Source organism: Dendropsophus ebraccatus, chromosome 13 (genome assembly GCF_027789765.1).
Source record: "Dendropsophus ebraccatus isolate aDenEbr1 chromosome 13, aDenEbr1.pat, whole genome shotgun sequence".
Lineage (NCBI taxonomy): Eukaryota > Metazoa > Chordata > Amphibia > Anura > Hylidae > Dendropsophus > Dendropsophus ebraccatus.
This window is the reverse complement of record NC_091466.1, coordinates 30,283,784-30,304,860: the sequence shown is the minus strand read 5'-3', so window position 1 is coordinate 30,304,860 and position 21,077 is coordinate 30,283,784. Positions and strand designations below refer to the sequence as shown.

Sequence of the window (21,077 nt, the reverse complement as noted above, 5' to 3'; positions counted from 1 at the left end):
TTACCTCCACAGTCCTGTCCCCTGATGTAAGCCCCAGCCTAAAGTGGATCTGCCATGATTTGAAAGGTGAAGAAGACTTCCATGGTCAGAGTACAGGGCTGTAGACCCCGCTATGCAGACCTTGCCCCTCCTCCACTCGCGCTCCCACCTAGTACAGGGAGCTCTTAAACCAAAGCAATGGTCTTAAACCAAGTCACAATTTTGAAAAACTGTGAGCTCTTAAACCAAAATGCTCTTAAACCAAGTTACTCTTAAACCAAGGTACCACTGTATATATTTATTTATATATATATTTTTTTTTAACAGTATATTTAATTGCAAAAGCATGAGGCGGAGATGTGCGCCGCCGAGCGCAGGTACGAGCGACGGAATCCGCTGCGGGTTATATGCGGGAATTCCGTAGTGTGCATGCACCCAGGCCCGGATTGGTAATCTGGCACAGCGGGCAAATGCCCGCTGGGCCGTTAAGATTACCGATCAGTGGGCCGCCGGCCCTTTGCAGAGGCTGAGTGAACAGCGCGGCCAACCGCCGCACTGTTCACTCAGCCTCTGCCAGGGTCATTCTGGGCAGGCATATGGTCCGGTCCCCGCCTCCCCCCAAGCACACCTAAGGGCTGCTGCCTTTAAAATCCTTTGTACAGCAGACGTGCCGCGCGCAGGCACGTCTGCTGAACTCTACCCTGACGTCGCTTCCGGGTGCACAGCAGAGGAGCCCGGAGATCAAAGGAGAAGATGCCGCCGCGCTTCAGCAGAGAATAGCTGCTGACTGTAGCATTCTCTTTGGTCTCCGGGTCCTCTGCGTCGCATCCGGAAGCGACGTCAGACGTCAGGGTAGAGTTCAGCAGACGTGCCTGTGCGCGGCACGTCTGCTGTACAAAGGATTTTAAAGGCAGCAGTCCTTTAGGTGTGCTTGGGGGGAGGCGGGGACCGGACCATATGCAGAGCGGGCATTGCGGCAGAGCGGGCATTGCGGCAGAGCGGGCATTGCGGCAGCAGGAAGAAGATTCCTCAGGAGCCAGGAGAAAGAAGACGCAGCTGGAGACAGGTAAGTATACTTTTTTTTCACATGGGGGCTGCATAGCCAAAGGGAGCCCATTCTATTTGTGTCATAGGAGGGAAAACTATACTGCAGCACAGTGTGGGGGTTGGGGGCTATGTTATGTGGGGACTGCACAGAGGGGCCAGTATAATACACTGGCCTTTTACTATGTGGGTGTGCTGCACTGGGGGCCCTTCTCTATATACTGGCATACTATACTATACTGTATGTGGGTACAGTGGGGCCATATACAGGCACAGAGGGGGGGGGGTCTAATATAGTGAGGAGGAACTCAATATATGGGAGCACAGAGGGGGCCCAAACTTCTATAGAAGAGTGGCTGTACTATATGGGAACACAGCACAGAGGAGGCCAGACTATTATTCAGAGGCACAAACCGAGCCTAACTGCTTATACGGGGACACAGAGGGAGCACGGTTACAATTTGAAGCAATACACTTGGAGAATTTTTATATAGATGTGGGTGATGCTGGAGTGAGGAGCTAGGGATGGTCCGAAACCTCCGAGGTTCGGGTTCATATGAACCCGAACGCTCGGCATCAGATTCCCGCTGTCTGCCCTCTCTGTGCAGTGGGCGGATACAGCAGGAGGACCACCTGGAAAACTGGGATACAGCCTATGGCTATGGCTGTATCCCATTTTTCCAAGCAGTCCTCCCGCTGGATCCACCCGCTGCACGGAGCGGGCAGACAGCAGGAATCATTACGGAGAGTTCAGGTTCGTACGAACCCAACCCGAACCAGGTTCGGACCATCCCTATGAGGAGCCTAAAATGTTTGTCTGGTAGATGCTGTGAAGACGAGTCATGGCCTAGAAAACTTCATGATGGCCGAGCCAGACTGAGAGGAAAAGGAAAGGTGAACAACTTCAGAAAAAAACATCACTTGCAATCAATGCAGAGAAGACGCCTCATGTGAGTCACAGAATGAAATTGCACTATAATCATTTATATGGTCTGCAGAACCTTTGTACAGTTAGGATCTACTATTATATGGTCACTGCTTAGGAAGAATATTGGTCTTTACAGAGTGATTTTATTCAGTAACAGTACAGTGGTATTATGAAGTCACTGTATGGTGGTGATAGTGATCATGCTATGATGGTATTACTTATTCTGTATATACTATTGGTAATATCTCCTTATATAGGGGTTTTTATTCAGTGTCTGTATGGTGGTATTAGTCATTATATGATGGTAATGGTCATGGTGCGGAGGTATTATTTGTTACTTGTATACTGGTATTATTGGTAATATTGGTCTTTGTTTACTGGTTATGCTTAGTAACAGTGTGGAGGTAACATGTATAGATAGGAGATAGATAGATAGATAGAGATAATAGGTAGATAGGAGATAGATAGATAGATGGATAGATAGGAGATAGATAGATAGATAGATAGATAGATAGATAGATTAGATAGATAGGAAATAGATAGATAGATAGATAGGAGATAGATAGATAGATAGAGATAATAGATAGATAGGAGATAGATGGATAGATAGAGATAATAGTTAGATAAATAGATAGGAGATAAATAGATAGATCCAATATGAAACAGATATCTAGCAGCTCTTTGATATCTTTGATTGCACATACATGTACAATCCCAACATCACAACACCAAAAACATTGCCTGTCCTTAGGTTGTGTGTGGTATTACAACTTGGCTCCTATCACTTCAATGGAACTGAGCTGCAATACCACACCCAAACTGAGGAGGAGAGTGGCATTGTTTCTGGAAGAAAGCAGACATGTTTTTCCCCATTTAAAGGGAATCTATGAGGTCCGTACCAGGTATGGAGTTGTAGATCCCGGAAAACAGGTGTGTGGGAGATATAACAGCCATGGCCGTTAGTGCAGTGTAAACTTTTCTAATAATCCTTTTAATTACCAGCTGAAGTATCACGACGAGAGCTGCAGCGCTGCCCTGTATCTCAATCAGTCAGAACAGGAGGTGCTGCTGTGGCTCGGCTCCGCCTCTGTGACACTTCAGCTGGTAATAAAAAGGTTTTAAAAGTTCAGACTGGACTAAAGGTCCTGTCACTTATAACCCCCCCCCCCCCCCCCGCCTAAACCATCAAATTCACAGCAGATCATGTTATATCTTTATTTTTATGTGTTGATGATGGGCTTCGCATATTTAAGTGAAGTAGTGAGGAACAGCAGAATTTGCTGCAGCGTGTATTGTACACCTCTATCCATAATATATCAGAGAGAATATGGTATGTGGGCTGCTGAGGTTGGAGTGCCAGGGCTGATTTTTAGTCCCAGTCCGGCCCTGCATGCACCCATATACATTTGGACAGATCTGAAGACTAATAATCTGTTGCCAACAGCCACCTCTAGGGGGAGCTCTGCGTTTGTCTTTATATGCAGCGCAAATGAACTGAATGGAAGTTATCTGTATATTCTGAGTTGCCCCTAGTGGGGCTGTAGTGATACTATATACAGATATCGGTGTATTGTCTATGTAGCTCTCTGTATATCAGTTATTGCCCTCAGCTCCTCGTGCGCGCAGCTTTTTTTTTCCCGCCTCCCGCACAGACGGCGGCGCTGTGAGGAGAAGGGGGCGTGTCCCAGCACTGCGCGTGCCCGCCGGCGGCACGTTATTATTTAGCGCGGCCTCTGTTGCGCGCTCCCGCGTCGTGTCCGCGAGTCGGTGACGCAGTCCTCGTCTCCTCGGTCCGTACGGCTCGTCCCCCCGGCGCACCAGCCTCCCGTACTCGTCCCCTTCCCCCTGGTCTGTGTTTGTCTCCTCATGGCGGGCGCCGTGCCCGGCCTGTGACACACACCCCCCTCTCCTCGGCCGCCGCAGAGCGTTGTGGGGGAATCATGGCGGCCGGCAGCAGCAGCAGTGGTGGTGGGAGCAGCAAGGCCTCCGCCGGGGCCCTGGAGGCCGCTCTGGACAGGAAGCTGCAGGCGGTCACCAACACCATGGAGTCCATCCAGAGCCTGTCCACCTGGTGCATCGAGAACAAGAAGCACCACGCCACCATCGTGCACTACTGGCTGAAGTGGTTCCGCAGATGTGAGTATATGGCGGCCATCATCTACGGGGGGAGGGACGTGTCACTGCAAGGGGAACCACAAGTCCCAGCATGCATCTCTATGTTCTATCCTCAGTCTTGTATTACACCTCAGGGAGAGGCAGCACCCACAGGACTGTAGTAGTAGAGCCAGGTGTTGGCACAGTCTGCTGCCATTGCTGTGAATGGTGTACCTGCCTGTCAGTGACTGTGAGACAGGGGGGCCTGTTCACATTTGTGTCCTGGTTACAGTGTGCAGTGCCCTATAATCCATAACACTATGCTATCTGCCAATTGCTGGCTCAATCTGTTGCTGCTTTACTTGGTAAACAAAGTATCTATCTATCCATCTACGTAGATTAGAGAGAGAGATAACAACTGTTTTTTCACCCCTATGCTGCTCAGGAGGCTGTCACTGTTCTGTTGTTTCCCAGCCCCTTGGCCAGGTGTTCACTGATCGGTCTGGATGTGCTACAGACAGACCAATTCATGTAATAGAAACCTGTTGCAAACAAGCTTAGATTATGAGTGGGGTTGAACAGGGTTAAATCTTAAGTGGAGTACCCCTTTAAAGGGGTACTACAGCAAACACTATAAAAAAGTATTGTGATGTAAGCTAAAAACAGCTTTACAAGCTACAAGTTATACAACTTTTTAATGTACATGCATTTAGAGTTTTGGATCCTTACCCACTTTTGTCTGTGTGCCTCCCCGCTGGAAGTCCTGTAGCCAGAAGAAATCATTATTGAGACCTCTCATGCCTTTGCAGAAGGTGCCATCTTGAGACGTGACTTCAGTGTTGAGATAATGGATGTGGGCAGTAATTCTCCCCCAGGGGCGGCGGGCGTGAGACGGGGAAGCTGTATAGACTATGAGAGAATCCAGCATTCATCAAGTTTGAAAGGGGTGGAGCTTGTTCAGATGCCTATGGCAGGGAAGCTATGGAGGACATGAGTAAATGTCGATACAGCAGTTGTGAAGTTTGAAAAGGGTGGAGCATGCCCAGCAAAGCCACACCCCTTTCAAACTCTACCACTGCTGTATGGTGACTCATCCATACAGCTTCCCCGCCTCAAGTCCACCCACTGCGGCCCCAGGGCCAGGCTTACCGCCCACATTTACCAACTCAACACTGAAACGTCACGTCTCAAGATGGCACCTTCTGCAAAGGCATAAGACGTCTCAATAATTTCTTCTGGACTACTGGACTTTTGGTGGGGGAGGCACACAGAAAAAAGTGGGTTAGGATACCAAATTTGAAATGCATGTACATCAAATAAGTATTGTGGCCATATTCTAATGTTAAACAACTTAGTATAGTATTTGGTTGGAGTACCCCTTTAAGATGGGATGGGTAAGAGGGTCAACAGTCCCAACAGTAAAGGTCTAAACAGTAAGAATTTCCCTATGAAAGCTCAAAGGTTTTTCCATAGTGCTGGTTTAACGTATACCAACATTTTTTCCCCCCAAAAATCAAATTTTTATTAACTTGGAAAATTGTTGGCCTAGCTGGGCATAAAGGGATCATGGCATTTCGGGAAATTTACTGTGATTTTATGCCACTGAACTGGTGTCATAAAATCATGAAGTCATAGTAGATTTGGTGTAGATGTCAGTGGAGTGCGAATGGAGCCAGAACGTTTGGATGGTCTCCCCTGTAGATCTCTCTGTAGTGCCGGTACCAAATAACTATTAGGGTACAAACACACACTGCATATATGCTGCGTATTTACTGCTGCGATACACAGCAGATACACAGCAGATTTGATCTAAATAACTGAACACAGTATCAAATCTGCTGTGTATCTGCTGTGTGTGTTTGTACCCTTAGGGTACAAACACACACACAGTATACGCAGCAGATCTGTAGCAGATTTGATGCTGTGTTCAGTTATTTAGATCTAATCTGCTGCGTATTTGCTGCGTATCGCAGCAGTAAATACGCTACTTATATGATGTGTGTGTTTATACCCTAAATGTTGTTGGCTCTTTTTTTAAGTTTTTGAGGGTTCTTTTTCTTTTGTCTTTACTGGTTAGCAATTTTGGACCCAAAATTTGGATAAAAATAAGTTTTTGTCCATAAACTTTAAAAAAAGGTCCTTGTGGCTGGAAAAGCTAATACATTTTTTTAACAAACAGCTTTTTTACTATTGAGATCAGGCATGTATATTTTTTTGCTGGCAGGGCTACTTAAAAGTCTTGTATGCTTGCAGATGTTCTGAATGTACTCTGTGTCAAAATATGTTTAGTCCTTTAGAAATTTAAATGGCATACCATACATCCAGTTTTCTGTGGGGCTCCTCTTCAGGTTCCAATGAGGTGTCTGTCATTTTGAGCCATAGAATGTAGGCTGCACAGTAGATTCCACCATGCAGCACTAACACAGATGTGACCAGAGCCTGAGTGTACATTGCAGGTACATTGCAGTCTTAGCCTTCTGTTAGGGTGGTATTACACGGTATTACAGTCGCCTATTACACGTAGCGATGCGCGGTCGGTGACCGACAAATATAGGTTGATCGTTGTATTTATTACACGTAGCGGTAATCGGTCGAATAGGGCCGATCTGGCCGATTATCGTTCCGTGTAATAGTACCCTTAAATGTAACAATGTGTTCTTCTGGTGGAAAGCTGCAAGGAATCCCACCATTTATGTATACAGTACAGACCTAGAGGTAACATGCTGTACAGTGGCATATGCCATACATAATTTACTGTAGTATCTGGTCAGGAAATGATGTTGCTATTGATCTTGTTGGATGGAATAATGTAATATACTGTTATTTTGTGTATCAATTTCTGCAGTATAGTGACATCTAGCTAAAAGGAGCCCCGGAGGAAACCCTTTCTTGTTGCAGGCATAATGTGCTTTTAGCCTTGGTTTATCCCTTATGTGCTGAATAGGGGATAACAAGCACATTGATGGGGGTCTGATTGCTGGGAGCCCAGCTGATCCCAAGAACAGAGGACACTTGTCCACTGAATGAATGAATGGTCACTGTGCATCTGCTGCTAGTTGATGGGGTTTACCTGCCCTTTAAGAGTACATACATTCCCCAAGATGTTGATTTGCTTCTGGTGGCGCTACAAGTCATAGCTTCTGTCCCGCACACTAGTCAAAATCACAGAAATTTCGGAGCTTTTTTATAGTAAGGTTCCCATTGAAGGGCCTATTGCATGACCAGTTGTATGCCGCAAACAAACAAGATTGCCATCCTTTACAGGGCACAGTCGGTTGTGTGGCTGAACAGCCAGAACGATTGCTGCATTGAGTTCATAATACTTGCCTGCACGTTCTCGTATACATGGGAAGATGTGCAGACGCCTACCAATAACCATAACCGTAAAGCCTGCCCAAAAGATGTGGTCAGCTGACCAATGAGATTTCCTGTTTGTCTGCTGATCCCTGGCCCTTTTACCTAGACTGATTATTGGCAATAAGGCTTCCTGTCTGCTGATACTTGGCCCAGTGTAAATTCACCCTTGGCCAGCTTGATAAATTTTCCCCTGTCTTTTAGTTGGTACTGCAATGTTAAACCTGGCCTAACATGCCCTGCTGTACATTGTGCTGGTGCAGTAAAGAGCCAGTGGAAATTAGGTGGATTTTACTTGCGGCTTTGCACAGGTAAAATCTTAAGCAAGTTCTGGAACCAGCATAGAAGTGCACCTGAGGTGTGAATTGTGTAATGCAGCAGGCCCCTCACAGGTTTCATTGTTTGTTCAGTGTAGCATAAGCAAAACCCATAAGGGACATATTGTGTAAGGCTGCATTCACATATTCGTATATTTTGTGCACCTACCAACGGTGCCACCTAGATGCAGACATTTTCCCCACTGCTGATGTGATCTTGATACATCATGCCTAGCGGGGAAACAGTCCAGAACAGCCATTCACCGGCCATAGGTCTGTGAAATATACAGATGTGTGAATGCAGCCTTACACTTGTGGCTTTTTTACAGGTTTGTGAGGAGCTTCCTGATGGAAATTCTTCTATGTTCGGCCTTGCGCTACACAAAACCGTTTCTCTTCGTTGCATCACGAGTTTCCGCAGAGAGCTTCAGGCTACCCATAAATAGGGCAGATGTTTTATAACCAGGGCAAGGTAACTGTGGAGGAATCTCCTCGCGCCACCTAACAAGTTGCAGCTTTTAGTATCTAAAGGGACTTTGTTCCATGGTATTTCACCTATTCTCTACTCAGAGGGTAGATAGAGCCTGCTCTGCCCCCTCATGACCTTCACACCAGGCCTAAGTGGTTACTGGTACCATCAGTAATTTTTGATCTGTCTGATATGTCAGGTTACTCCAAATGACTGTAACTCTGTAACTTAGTGTTTGCTCTGAGTTTCCTTTAACAGAAGTGGTGTGGGAAGACTGGATCACAACAATAGAAATAAATTGCCCTCATAATGAATGAATTGCACCCCGTGTAATGCAGGTATATAACATGCTTAGATGTGAATACCATTTTTTAATTCTCGGGTCCCTGTTTGCCCTGCACAGCTTCCTGCACTCATCCCCTTCCTGCTCCCTTACTTTCCCCCAGGCGAGCTGAGGCATTGGGGAGACACACATGTTCAATCCAGTCTTTGGCAGCCACTTTCCTAAGGCTGAACAACTAACAGTTTTTAGGTGGTAAGTGTTTGATTTCTTGTGGTCTGACTCCTAGGACTTCAACCATAATTTATCTTTGCAGTATCTGTCACTCTGGTCAAACATGTATCATGTGTCCTATGGATAACTTTGGGAGATATATCATGCCGTCTTATTGTAGGACACCTGCAGCCAGTCACAGCCAAGCTTTCGTTTCTCACATTGCTCTGGTAAAATGAAAGCTGAGCTCTGATTGCTATGGGCAACTAATGCTGCGTTTACACAGAACGATTATCGTTTGAATTTTTGCAATAACGATCGCATTTGAGTGATGATCGTTCCGTGTAAACGCAGCAAACGATCAAGCGATGAGCGAAAAATCGTTCATTTTGATCTTTCAACATGTTCTTAAATCGTCCATCGTTCGCTAAAAATTCGCAGATCGTTTTGTGTAAACAGTCTTTCAAAGATTCACCCTATGTAAAAGATGGGCTTAAGCGATCTTTAAAACGATCGCATTTACGATTTTTCTAACAGTCTATTCGTCTAAACGCTGATCGTTATAAAAACCAAATCGTTTCTCCAAAATTGTTAAACGATCGATGGGGCGAATTATCACTCTGGGAATGTAATACACAGCTTGATAAGTCTCTTTATAGTTTGCCAACCCCTTTAAATAGGTTTTCTAGGCAAAACAGACCGATGAGCTGGTGTGTGTATATATTTATTACAGCTACACTCCTGCAGTAACATATTGCCAGTCACCAGGGCAAACCCAGGGACTACTGTAGTTACATACACTGGCTTGTTGCTTTGTGTTATACGTTGTGTTAATGTCAGTGAGCTTTTGAAGTTGTTCTATTTTTTTTTTTTTTTATAGTGCTTTGTATTTTCATAGTTTAAGGGGTTATCCAACAAAAATAGCATGTAGGAAAACAACAGCAGTACAAAGTGAACAGGGCTGTGGAAGCAGTTGTCAGTTTAGTGGTGGCGATCTGTAACTGCAGCTCAGTTACACATGACCACTGCCACACAGTGACCTGAGACAACTGCTTCCAGCCCGGTAAACTGTGTAGTACAAGCATGGATTACTGACCGAACTATCCTCTCGATAGCTGTTCATTCTACTTTGCCTGGTAAACTCCTTTTAATAGAAGATGCATTTATAGGGTTTTAAGGACTCCGTAATGCTCTAGGGAGCTTCTTTTAGAGTCTGTTTTAAAGGAGAACTCTCAGCAGGTTAGACAAATCTAAGAAGGAAGGTATGTCTCTTATCTTCCTCCTTGGCGCCGTTCCCATGCTTTTAGCAGTGGAATCCTCTGTCTGGAGCACCGCTAGGAGAACTGCCCCGCCCCCATCATGTGAGTGCTCGCTCCAGAGCTCCTAATGGTGCTCTGGACCAAGAATTACACTGCTAACAGCACGGGAACTAAAGATAAGAGACTTTCCTTCCTCCTCAGCTCCCTGTGTGCAATAGTAAGCTATCGGCAGATTAGTCATCGAACCTGCTCACAGTTCCCCTTTAAGGCCCTATTACACTGAACGATTTGGCCTTAATTGGCTGATTAGCAACTGTTCAGGCTGATAATCGTTGTAATGGAGCATGTTGAAAGGCAACAATCAGCTGACATGCACGTGTGCTTATTGGCTGATCGTTGTCTTTCAGCGTACTAAAAGTGACTGTCTCAGCGGCGGTCTGCAGTGCATTGCCCCGAGTAATAGGACTGCCACTGATTTCAGTGGGCCGCCTGAACAATTCCCTCCTGCTGCTCACTGTCTGTGTATGTAATAGCACATGCAGCAAGAAGAGGAATCGAGCTCTGAGCTGACAGGTTGTCGTTTGCCTCCCCTGGAACATCAGGCTTTAGGGTATAAACCCACACACCGTATACACAGCGTATTTACTGCTGCGATACGCAGCGAATACGCAGCAAAAACGCAACAAATACGCAACAAAAACGCAGCAGATTAGATCTAAATAACTGAACTCAGCATTAAATCTTCACCATCAAACTGCTGCGTATTTGTTGCGTATTTGTTGCGTATTTGTTGCGTATTTGTTGCGTATTTGCTGCGTATACGGTGTGTGGGTTTGTACCCTTAGGGTACAAACCCACACACCGTATACACAGCAGATACGCAACAAATACGCAGCAGATTTGTTGGTACAGATTTGATGCTGAGTTCAGTTATTTAGATCTAATCTGCTGCGTTTTTGTTGCGTATTTGTTGCGTTTTTGCTGCGTATTCGCTGCGTATCGCAGCAGTAAATACGCTGTGTATACGGTGTGTGGGTTTATACCCTGAGGGTATAAACCCACACACCGTATAAGCAGCGTATTTACTGCTGCGATACGCAGCAAACACGCAGCAAACACGCAGCAAATACGCAGCAGATTAGATCTAAATAACTGAACACAGCATCAAATCTGTACCAACAAATCTGCTGTGTATACGGTGTGTGGGTTTGTACCCTTAGAGACCTTTTACACGGGCTGATAGTTGGCAATGAGTGCTGCTAGAAACACTCATTTGGCAGATAGCATATCAGCTTGTATAAAATTAAAGGGGTTATCCAGCGCTACAAAAACTTGGCCACTTTTCCCCTACTGTTGTCTCCAGTTTAGGTGTGGTTTGCAGTTAAGCTCCATTTACTTGAATGAAACGGAGTTTCAAACCCCACCCAATCTGGAGACGAGTGGGGCAAAAGTGGCCATGTTTTTGAAGCACTGGATAACCCCTTTAACACTGGGATTGTCCTGGCTGCTCAGTCAGTTCTGCCATGTAAAGTCTCTGCAGACGAGCATCGGTATCTTTCTCAAGCAGTTGACATATTGAAATTTTGCTAGTGTGAACTCACTGTTGCTGTGCTGCTTTGGAGTCTTTCTACATATATTGTTGGGACTAGTGTATTTTTTTTAATATCATTTATGTTTGTCATTCTTCTTTGCAAGCAGCAAAAGCCTTCATCCCCTTCACTAACCAAATCTAGAGTTTTCTGTCAGCTAATGTGGTATGGTGAGGGAGCCTGCAGGATGAGGGTACAGAGAGCTCTCGGTTTAGCTGGTTGGTGTGAGCATGCATCTTGCATAGTTGAATTTTTTGTTGGCCTGGGGGGAACCCTTGCTCTTACCCTGGCTAGAAAGCTAAAACTTTGACACTGACTGTCCAGGCATCATGGGAATTGTAGTTTTGCCTCAGCTGGAGAGCCACAGGTTCCTCAGTCCTACCTGAGGAACCTGTTATCCATTGCTAAAAAAACACGGCCACTTTCTTTCAGAGACAACACAACTCTTGTCTCCAGTTCAGGTGCAGTTTGCAATTAAGCTCTATTGACTTCAATGGAACTGAGCAGCAAAACCCTACCCAAGCTGGAGACAAGAGTGGGGCTGTCTCTGGAAGAAAGTGGCCATGTTTTTCTAGTGCTGAATAACCCCTTTAAAACATGACTCGAATCAGTAGACTGCAGTGTTCATGAGCTTTTCATTAGAGTAAAGTAGGGTTCTCCAGAGGCGGCCAGGATAAATCTTTCTTCCAATGGCCAAACATATAATTGTTGACCACTTGATTCTGACGTATTAGAGTTTTATTATGGCTCCTGTGTTGGTTTTTTAATCAGTATAATTGCACTGATTTCGGCATGATTGATTTTCTACAATATGTTTAAAGATTACATTTTACTGTAATTGGTGCCAACATTAGTTATCACTTTATTTGCTAAATAGCTTTCCTTCCACCAAGAAAGGCCATTGCTTGTACCACCTAAAGGTAGCTATCAAGGCAAATCTCTTCTAATGTGCAGAAAATTTTCAGTTCAGTATATTTGGATATGATTTTCACCTTCCACATGTAGTGGAAATTTCCCACACAGAAAAATTTGCATCCAGCTCCTTCTGTCCTGTGGATATTAACACATCAGACAATGCTGTGCCACAATTCTCTCTAGACTCGCCTTTGGTGTAATCTGGAAGCCTGGCCATGGATCTGATGACCTGAATGCTCTGGTTCAGGGAATGATAAATCACCCCTATGTCTCAGAACATGTGCCACAATACTGTATGTATATGCAGATCGCTTTATCAAAGGGGTACTAAGGGCAAAAAATCAGAGGGATCAAGGGAAACTTGCCTGTCTTGGTGCCCCCCCCCCCAGTGCAAGCACTCATGGTCCTCTGCCAATTCAATGGACCCCCTTGGTTCTGTGATGTCACGTCCCCGCTCAGAAATGCCCACTTAGCCAGTCAGTGACAACTCTGCTGACTGGCTGAGCTCGTAGTTTAAACCAGGTCGTGACAACACAGGAAGCCAGGAGAAAAAGGAGACCACAGGCTGACAGTGATAGTGCTGTGGGGGCATGGGGAAAATATATTCATATGTTCCCACCACCCTTTGCCCTCCATGATTTTTTACATTTGCCTGGAGTTCTCCTATAAACATAGCCAGGAGCATTGGCCAGGCTAAAGCATTGTTTTACACCAGGTGAATCCTTCTAAGGGAGATGGTTCTGTGGTTTTTAATTACCCTGTTGGTGCAGGCACTGGGTGGCGCTGTCCATTTTTCAAAATGCTGCCAGATTCCTAGGCTGGGCACCATCTTCTCTTTGTGCATCAGCCCACTTTATGCACTAGAGGCTGGTCCCCCCCCAAGTGTAATGATATCCCCTGCCCTCTGTAATGTGCCTCTTACAATTAAGCAGGGCCCCGTCACCAAGGAGATATTACACTGGGGGGCGCCAGGCCAGCCTCCAGTGCATCGAGCAGTCCAGTGCACAAGGAGAAAACTGCACAGAACACGCGTACCAGGTGGCATTTTAAAAATAGACAATGCCACTGGGATCACCGCACCAACAGGGTGATGAAGAAAACTAGTTGCTTTTCCAAAGTGGTACATTAGCGTTAAAGTGTCACTGTTGTAATAACTTTCAAAATCTAAATCAACAGTAGATGTGAAATATAGCTAGTTTGCAATATACATTCATTATTTTGTTATCCTGCTGTAAAACAAAGCTGAACTTACGAGAAATCCAGGTCCAGTCTCCTGAAGGAAGATTTTCTGACTTGTACTGGTTGAAAAAAACCCAAAACAGACTAAACACAGGAACTTCGGCCAGTACAGAGTCACAGCTCAATGTGTCCATCAGTCACATGACTGCCTTCTCTCTGTGAGCGCTCAGATGACCTGGGATACACAGGACTTCCTGTTTTTTGTTTCATGTTTGAGAAAAAAAAGTCAGAAAGCAGGAAGTGACAACTAAAATAACTAAAAAAATGATGAATGTAAATGGCAAACTTGCTTTAGATCACGTCTTCTGTAGATTTAGAAAGTTATAATGCCACTGACACTTTAAGGTAAAAGCATCTTGTGATTTCATCAACTTCAGAAAAACATTAAAGCACATAATCTTGCTGCAGCTGGAAGAAGACATTAAGATACAGCTTTCCATGAACACAGAGTTGCTGCTTTCATCCCTCTTCGTTCAGCTGATTGTGGTTTGTGTGGTCAAGTACAGTTTGATTCTAAATTCTGTACATTTTCTATGCCTTGTATGGTTGAAGTTTGTTGCAGCTGAAGTTGGGGTGGTCTTCTGCCCTCAGGATGCCCTCAGCTGACTTCTGTATTAGATGTATCTCACCTTTGCTCCAGCCTATTATACATCTGGATCAGGTAGGCTTCATGCCTTCCCGAGAAGCTCGGGATAACACCACTAGGGCGATTAACATTATCCACCATGTTCATTCTGCGGGCCTTCCCTCCATGCTCCTGTCCACGGACGCCGAGAAGGCCTTTGACCGGGTCAGCTGGCCTTTCCTTTTTGCCACACTTAAACATTTGGGCCTCGGTCCGCGTATGTTGGAGTGGATTGGCTCTCTCTATTCTCAGCCCACGGCTCGGGTCTCGGTCAACGGCCTTCTCTCTTCCGCGTTCCCCATTGCCAACGGGACACGGCAGGGCTGCCCCCTATCCCCCCTCATTTTTATCTTGACCCTTGAACCTTTCCTTAGACATGTCAGGAACAATGTCAACATTGCTGGGGTTCGAGGGGGGTCGGTGGACCACAAAGTTGCGGCTTAAGCAGACGATTTATTGTTTTTCCTCTCTCAACCTCTTGTCTCCCTGCCCAACCTTCTTTCTGAGCTTTCTCATTACCAATATCTCTCTAACTATAAAATTAATCTGCAAAAATCGGAAGCGCTCAACCTTTCTCTTCCCCCCGCTGTCGCAGCCTCCTTAGAGGCTTCTTTTCCTTTCCGGTGGTCGTGCTCTTCCCTGATGTACCTGGGAGTTCAACTTACTCCCGTAACAGCAGACCTCTTTAGAGTTAACGTCTTGCCCATGCTCAGGCGCATTGAAGCGGACTTGCTTAAGTGGCATGGGGGTACCTTCACCTGGTTTGGGCGCTGCGCGATATTCAAAATGAACGTCTTGCCTCGCTTGCTGTATCTTTTTCAAGCCCTTCCAGTTGCGGTCCCCCTATCCTACTTCCGGCAACTGTCTACACTCCTCACTAAATTTATCTGGGCACACAAGCAACCTCGCCTCGCCAAATCGATCCTATACCGCCCGAAAGCGAAAGGAGGTCTGGCTCTTCCCAATCTTAACCAATACTATGCAGCAGCACACCTCACCCGGGTACTTGATTGGCACCGCCATGCCCCCACTAAACTGTGGGTTGGCCTGGAAATGACACTTTCCCCAATCCCACTGTTGGCAGCCCCGTGGATCCCGGCCTCCACGCGCTTTGCCGGCTCTCATCCCACTATCGTTCCCACACTGAAGATGTGCCATAAGCACCTTTCCACTGGCTTCTTGGCCCGTCACCCCTCCCCTCTGTTCCCTATCTTGGGCAACCCTGCCTTTCCGATTAGCTTGGAGGACCCGGTCTTCCGGACCTGGTCGCGAGCTGGCGCCTTCCGAGCCTCTGCTTTCCTTCATGGCTCGGCGTGGCTATCCCTCACTGACCTTAGGGACCTTTCTGACCCGGCTCCCCTGGGGTTCTGGAGGGCCCTGCAACTCCACCATTTCCTCTGTTCGCTACCGAACCCTTCTGGTTTTGCTTGCCCCTCCACGTACTTTGAAACCCTCTGCTTGGGCTCTGGCTCACTTAGACACTCCCTCTCTCTTCTATACACTCTGTTGGGCTCCCCACCGGAACAACCGCCACCCCCCTTTCTCACTGCATGGGAGGAAGACTTAGATATTTCCCTATCGGCGGCTCAGGCTGACAGGGTCCTTACTTGTACCCACTCCAGTTCCATCTCTTCGCGCCTCCAAGAGGCGGGTTACAAACTACTCTCCCAGGTTCCCACTCAACTCCACCGGATGTTCCGCCACTGTGCTGGAGAAACTGCAGCGAGGAAGGCACCCTCTTACACACCTTCTGGAGTTGCCCCGTACTGGCACCTTTCTGGAAGGAGTTGTGGCGTATTTCCTCTACTTTCACAGACCGCCAGCTCCCCTTTTCCCCGGCGCTTTTTCTCCTGCATATTGCAGATATCCCTCTCAAGTCTTACCGCCGTTCTGTCCTCCGACACCTGATTAATGCTGCACGAGCCTGTATCCCGGCCCTCTGGCGCCGTCCTGATCCTCCCAGTATAGCAATGTGGATCCGAAAAGTTGAGGATCTCAAACATCTGGAAGACCTTACGGCCCAGTTGCATGGACACAACGCAAAGTTTTTTCGGACGTGGTTCTACTGGGACCAATTCACAGAGACTGATGAGTACAGGACCTTGCTGGCTCAGTGAGGAGCGGCCCTGCCTGTCCCCCCCCCCCCCCCCCCCCCCCCCCTCCCGACCCTCCCCCTCTTATTCGTTCTGCTTTCTCTTCCTCATCTTCACTCTCTATTCTAGTGGTCTCCTCTAGTGGTTCCCTTTTGGGGCCCCCCGCCAGAGCAGCTGTATGCCTCGGGCTCTCTGTCCCCCGGGCATGATCTCCCCCATAGGGAGTTTGTGAGGTGTAAAGTGCCTTTATATCCATATACATTAGATGTTTCTGTTGTGGTTTAAATGAGTTCCTTCTCTCAATAACACTGTTCCGCCCTAAGGGGTGTGGTCTACACTGTTTTTTTTGTTTTTTTTTCTTTTATGTGAAATGCTTGGAAAATTTAATAAAATTGAGAATTTAAAAAAAAAAAAATGTATCTCACCTTTAGGAGGGCTCTGCCAATGTTGCAGTATGGGGATTCTGCATTATTTATGCCTTCAAATAAATTCCATGTATTAAATTGATTTTCTTTGTGTGACATGTCTGTCTGGCCTGAACAGGTTTTACCTAGATCTAGGCTCCAACAACATAAACCATGAATGTACCTTGTCACTTAACTTTTAACGTACACTAGATGGTGTTTAAATGCGTCATATTTATCAGTGTTTGATCTGAAGGCCGGATAGATCAACTATTAGTTTCCTTTAAGGATGCCAGAATTGTGAGCCAGATTTTGGCACAGTGTGAACCTTAGGCCACACCCCTTTGCTGAGGTAATGCCTACTACTTAGGCCTGGAGGTCTTTGAATTGTCTATACAACACATGATAAATGTGGAGAAAAATCCTGTACACCACTTTTCACCTGTTGGTTTTAATAAAAAATCTCCTAAACAAATTAAAGGGGTTGTCCGGCGATAAAAAATTATTCACAGAATAACACACATTACAAAGTTATACAACTTTGTAATGTATGTTATGTCTGTGAATGGCCCCCTTCCCCGTGTTTCCCCCCACCCACGCTAGACCCGGAAGTGTGGTGCATTATACTCACCGCATCTCGTGTCGTCTACGGTCTCCGATCCTCAGCAGTGACGTCTTCTTCGGGAGGCCGGCGGATCTTCCCGAGTGCCGGCCACCCTCTGCAGCGTCATCCGAAGCTCAGCCGCGATTGGCTGAGCATAACTGTGCTCAGCCAATCGCGGCTGAGCAGCTGATGACGTGGCCGCGTCATCAGCCGCTCAGCCGCGATTGGCTGAGCACAGTTATGCTCAGCCAATCGCGGCTGAGCTTCGGATGACACTGCAGAGGGCGGCTGGCACTCGGGAAGATCCGCCGGCCTCCCGAAGAAGACGTCACTGCTGAGGATGGGAGACCGTGGTCGGCACGTGACAGGTAATGTTTAGCGCACCACACTTCCGGGTACACAGGTGGGGGTGGTGGGACACGGGGAAGGGGGCCATTCACAGACATAACATACATTACAAAGTTGTATAACTTTGTAATGTGTGTTATTCTGTGAATAATTTTTTATCGCCGGACAACCCCTTTAAAGGGAATCTGTCACCCCTGAGGGCCTACTCAGGTGGTGGCACTGCTGGATAGATATAATTGAAAACATTAAGAACATACCCCTGTTACTTTTCTTTGTTTTTGTTTTCATATTAAGGTTATTTATTCAACCCATGAATAGTGTCAAGGAGGCAGGGCTTGTTTCCTGAGCCCCAGCACTGCTTTTCTGTATATTCAGGGCCAAGCACTATGCATGCAGCACTCGGCACATCCGGAGCTGTCCGCAATTCTGGTTCTCCTCCATACGGCTCTAAAAAAAAATTCTGACCTATTTTTCTGAAAGGACACCCTTTAGGGAAAATCCAGAGGGGTACCTTGCCCAATACTAACCTATGGGTCAGGAAATCTGTGAAGGGGCCCCGAGGCATAGGGTTGCTATAGGGCTCAGGAAATAAGCCTGGCCTGGATAAATGCAACCGAGGTAAGTTCTGAATGCTTCCAGTGCTATTTATCCAGTGGTTCTGCCAGAGCAGTAGGTGGTCTGGTGATGAGATTCCCTCTAAAATAATTCTTACAGTTTCTATGCTTATCTATGTGTCTCCATAGTAAGACAAACACACTGTGTGGTCTGTTTCTGCATGACATTTCTTGCCTCCTGTCTCCTTGAAAACCTACATTACATGGTAGCAAGTGCCGTCCAATGCTTGGGAGTGAGATGATTGGAGGGAATGCTGCAGATGTCACTTGTACTTTGTGTAATGGCACTGAAAGCTTTTGTAGATTTGTGGGAAAAGTCATATAACAAATAAAAATTGCCTATAAGATTAGTCATAAATGTAAGTTTTCATGCTGCTGCATATATTTAGCCCTAAAAGTCTTATAGGACAGCCAGGTATGGGGCCGTCTACAGAAGCAAACACTGATCAGTGAGATTGGTGTCTATGATACCTTCTGAAGTCCCGATTAATCGTGCTTCCCGGACGCATGACCGATCCCTCTGTCAGTCAAGCGGCCGCTTTAATATATTGCTGTAGGCCTTATATCTTGATGGCTGTCATTTTAAAAACTGCATGGAAAGCCGTTGTGTGAACATAGCCTAATAAAGCAGGAGTTCAGCTCCAGATGTCCATGTGTAGCCCCTTAGTAGCTCAGACATGTGAAGGTGGTTTATCCAGGCCTGATGTATCCACAGTTACTATCTTTATTACACTGACTATGCTGAGTCTACAGCTTTGGTCTTTGGGGAGTTTAAATGTGTCCAAATGACAGTGTGTAACCTACCTGACTGTAGCATCAGGTGTTAGGGTAGTAATTTAGGCGGCACATTGGCACAGTCCCCCTGTATTGTAGTCTAAGGTTTTGCAGGAGTTTTTAAGCTGACATGTTTATTCAGTGATGTTTATTAAAAAACGGCAGAGTATTGTATTGTATTAAACAATGAAATGCTTTGTGTGCACAGTGTGCATGTATGTTGTGCTCCGCTGCGTGTCAATAGTATTTAAAAAAAACAGTCTCCATGCAGTGCCATTGCTTATGGTGTGCCATGTAAGGAAACCACACTTTCTACAGTGGTTTTCTTTAGTGGAAATATCAGTATAATCCTATGTAACGTCCCAGCTTTCTAGGTGTATAATTGAGTTGGGTTTCATTACTTTAGGGTCACACTTGAATTTTTGCAGTAGATTGTTCTCTTTTGCAGCATATTTTGCATCAATTGGCACTTTGTTTGTCGTATTAATCAGGAGGCTTCCCCAACGTATGCCATTTCATTGGTCTACAGTGGCTTTTGTGCAGTTTCCCATTTTAAAAAGTAGCTGTTAAGACTTAAGTCAAGGTTTTAAAGTGTCACTGTCGTGAAATTTTTTTTTTGCAGAAATCAATAGTCCAGGCGATTTTAAGAAACTTTGTAATTGGGTTTATTATCCGAAAAATGCTTTTTTATCATGAAAAAGCAGTTTGAAGCTCTCCCCCCTGTCTTCATTGTTCTCCTATGGAGAGAGCTAAAGAAAAGACCAAAACAGGACAACAAAGAGTTAATCTACAAATCCCTCACAGGATATCTCCTGGGACATCACCAGTGACCTGTCTGAGCTCAGATTACAGCTGTCACCCAGCTCCGTGCCTGTAATCCTCTGTTATCTGCTTTCTGCTGCCGGCTAACTCCCTCCTTCCTCCTCCCCCCTCCCCTCTCCCTAGAACAGACAGGGTACGTCTCCTGCAACAAGTCACAATTTTCAGATTTTTCAGAGTGGATGAAAAAGAGGAAGGAGGGGGGGACCTGGGAAAAGGCTTTTTACATGCAGATAATGGCAGATTTGGCTAATAAACCCAATTACAAAGTTTCTTAAAATCGCCTGGACTATTGATTTCTGCAAAAAAAAAAAATACGACAGTGACTCTTTAACTGTTCAGACAGCGACCAATCATCAGAACGAGTATTAGAGAGCTGCATAATGTAAATCTATAGGGCTGTTCAGGTCAGACAGACTCGGCGGGGAGAGGAGCACATTGCAGTGTGGTTGTTTTTTAGTGACAGGTACTCCTTAAAGTGTATGTGTCACTTCGAGTTGCTTTTTATGGTTTCTGACCTATGATTTCAGACTTTTCTGTTGCCAGAAACCCTGCTCAGGACTTCCTGCTCACTTAAAGGTCTAGCGGAAATTTTTATTTAAAGGGACAGTACCATCAGGCCTGGGCTGAAGCACTGGAGGCGGGCTGACCCACCCCCAATAGGAAGAAACCCCCGTTCCTCTATGATACAGCTCCATTGATTCTAATGGAGCAGTGTCAGAGGGGCAGAGGTTTCCTCCCACTGGGGGTGGGTCAGCCCGCCTCCATTGCTTCAGCCCAGGCTTGATGGTACAGTCCCTTTAAAGGGAATGTGTCGCAAAGTTAAAAAAAATTTTGAAAGTGTTAAAACTGAATTTGTTATTTTTTTTTGTTAATTTATATGTGGTTTTCATTTTTTTTACATCTAAGGAAATATGAAAAATTAACAATCTAATTTTCCATATTTCCCAGTGATGACCACCAGGGGGAGCTCCACCAGGAAACTGCTGGTAAAAGCAGCCTGAAAGCCGGCTGCTGAAAAAAAGAGGCAGTCTCTGCTCAACTGCTGTGACATCATCACCTCCCTCCTCTTTTCACAGGGGAAACAAAGAGGGGAAAGGTGCTATTATGTGTACT

General features: G+C 45.9%; 1 protein-coding gene across 4 annotated transcripts in view; it reads left to right on the top strand.

Annotated features, from left to right (window-relative positions):
* Positions 1–3,653: 3,653 nt before the first annotated feature.
* Positions 3,654–21,077, top strand: part of LOC138770823 (threonine--tRNA ligase 1, cytoplasmic-like) — an 85,105-nt gene continuing 67,681 nt past the window's right edge. For 3 of the 4 annotated variants that reach the window (XR_011359509.1, XR_011359508.1, XR_011359510.1), the window contains exon 1: positions 3,654–4,087. Coding sequence is in view for 1 of the 4 variants with exons in the window: in XM_069950072.1 (XP_069806173.1) it covers positions 3,892–4,087 (196 nt within the window). In the remaining 3 variants the exon portion in view is untranslated. The remainder of the gene's footprint in view (positions 4,088–21,077) is intronic. The other variant, XM_069950072.1, reaches the window with a different exon arrangement.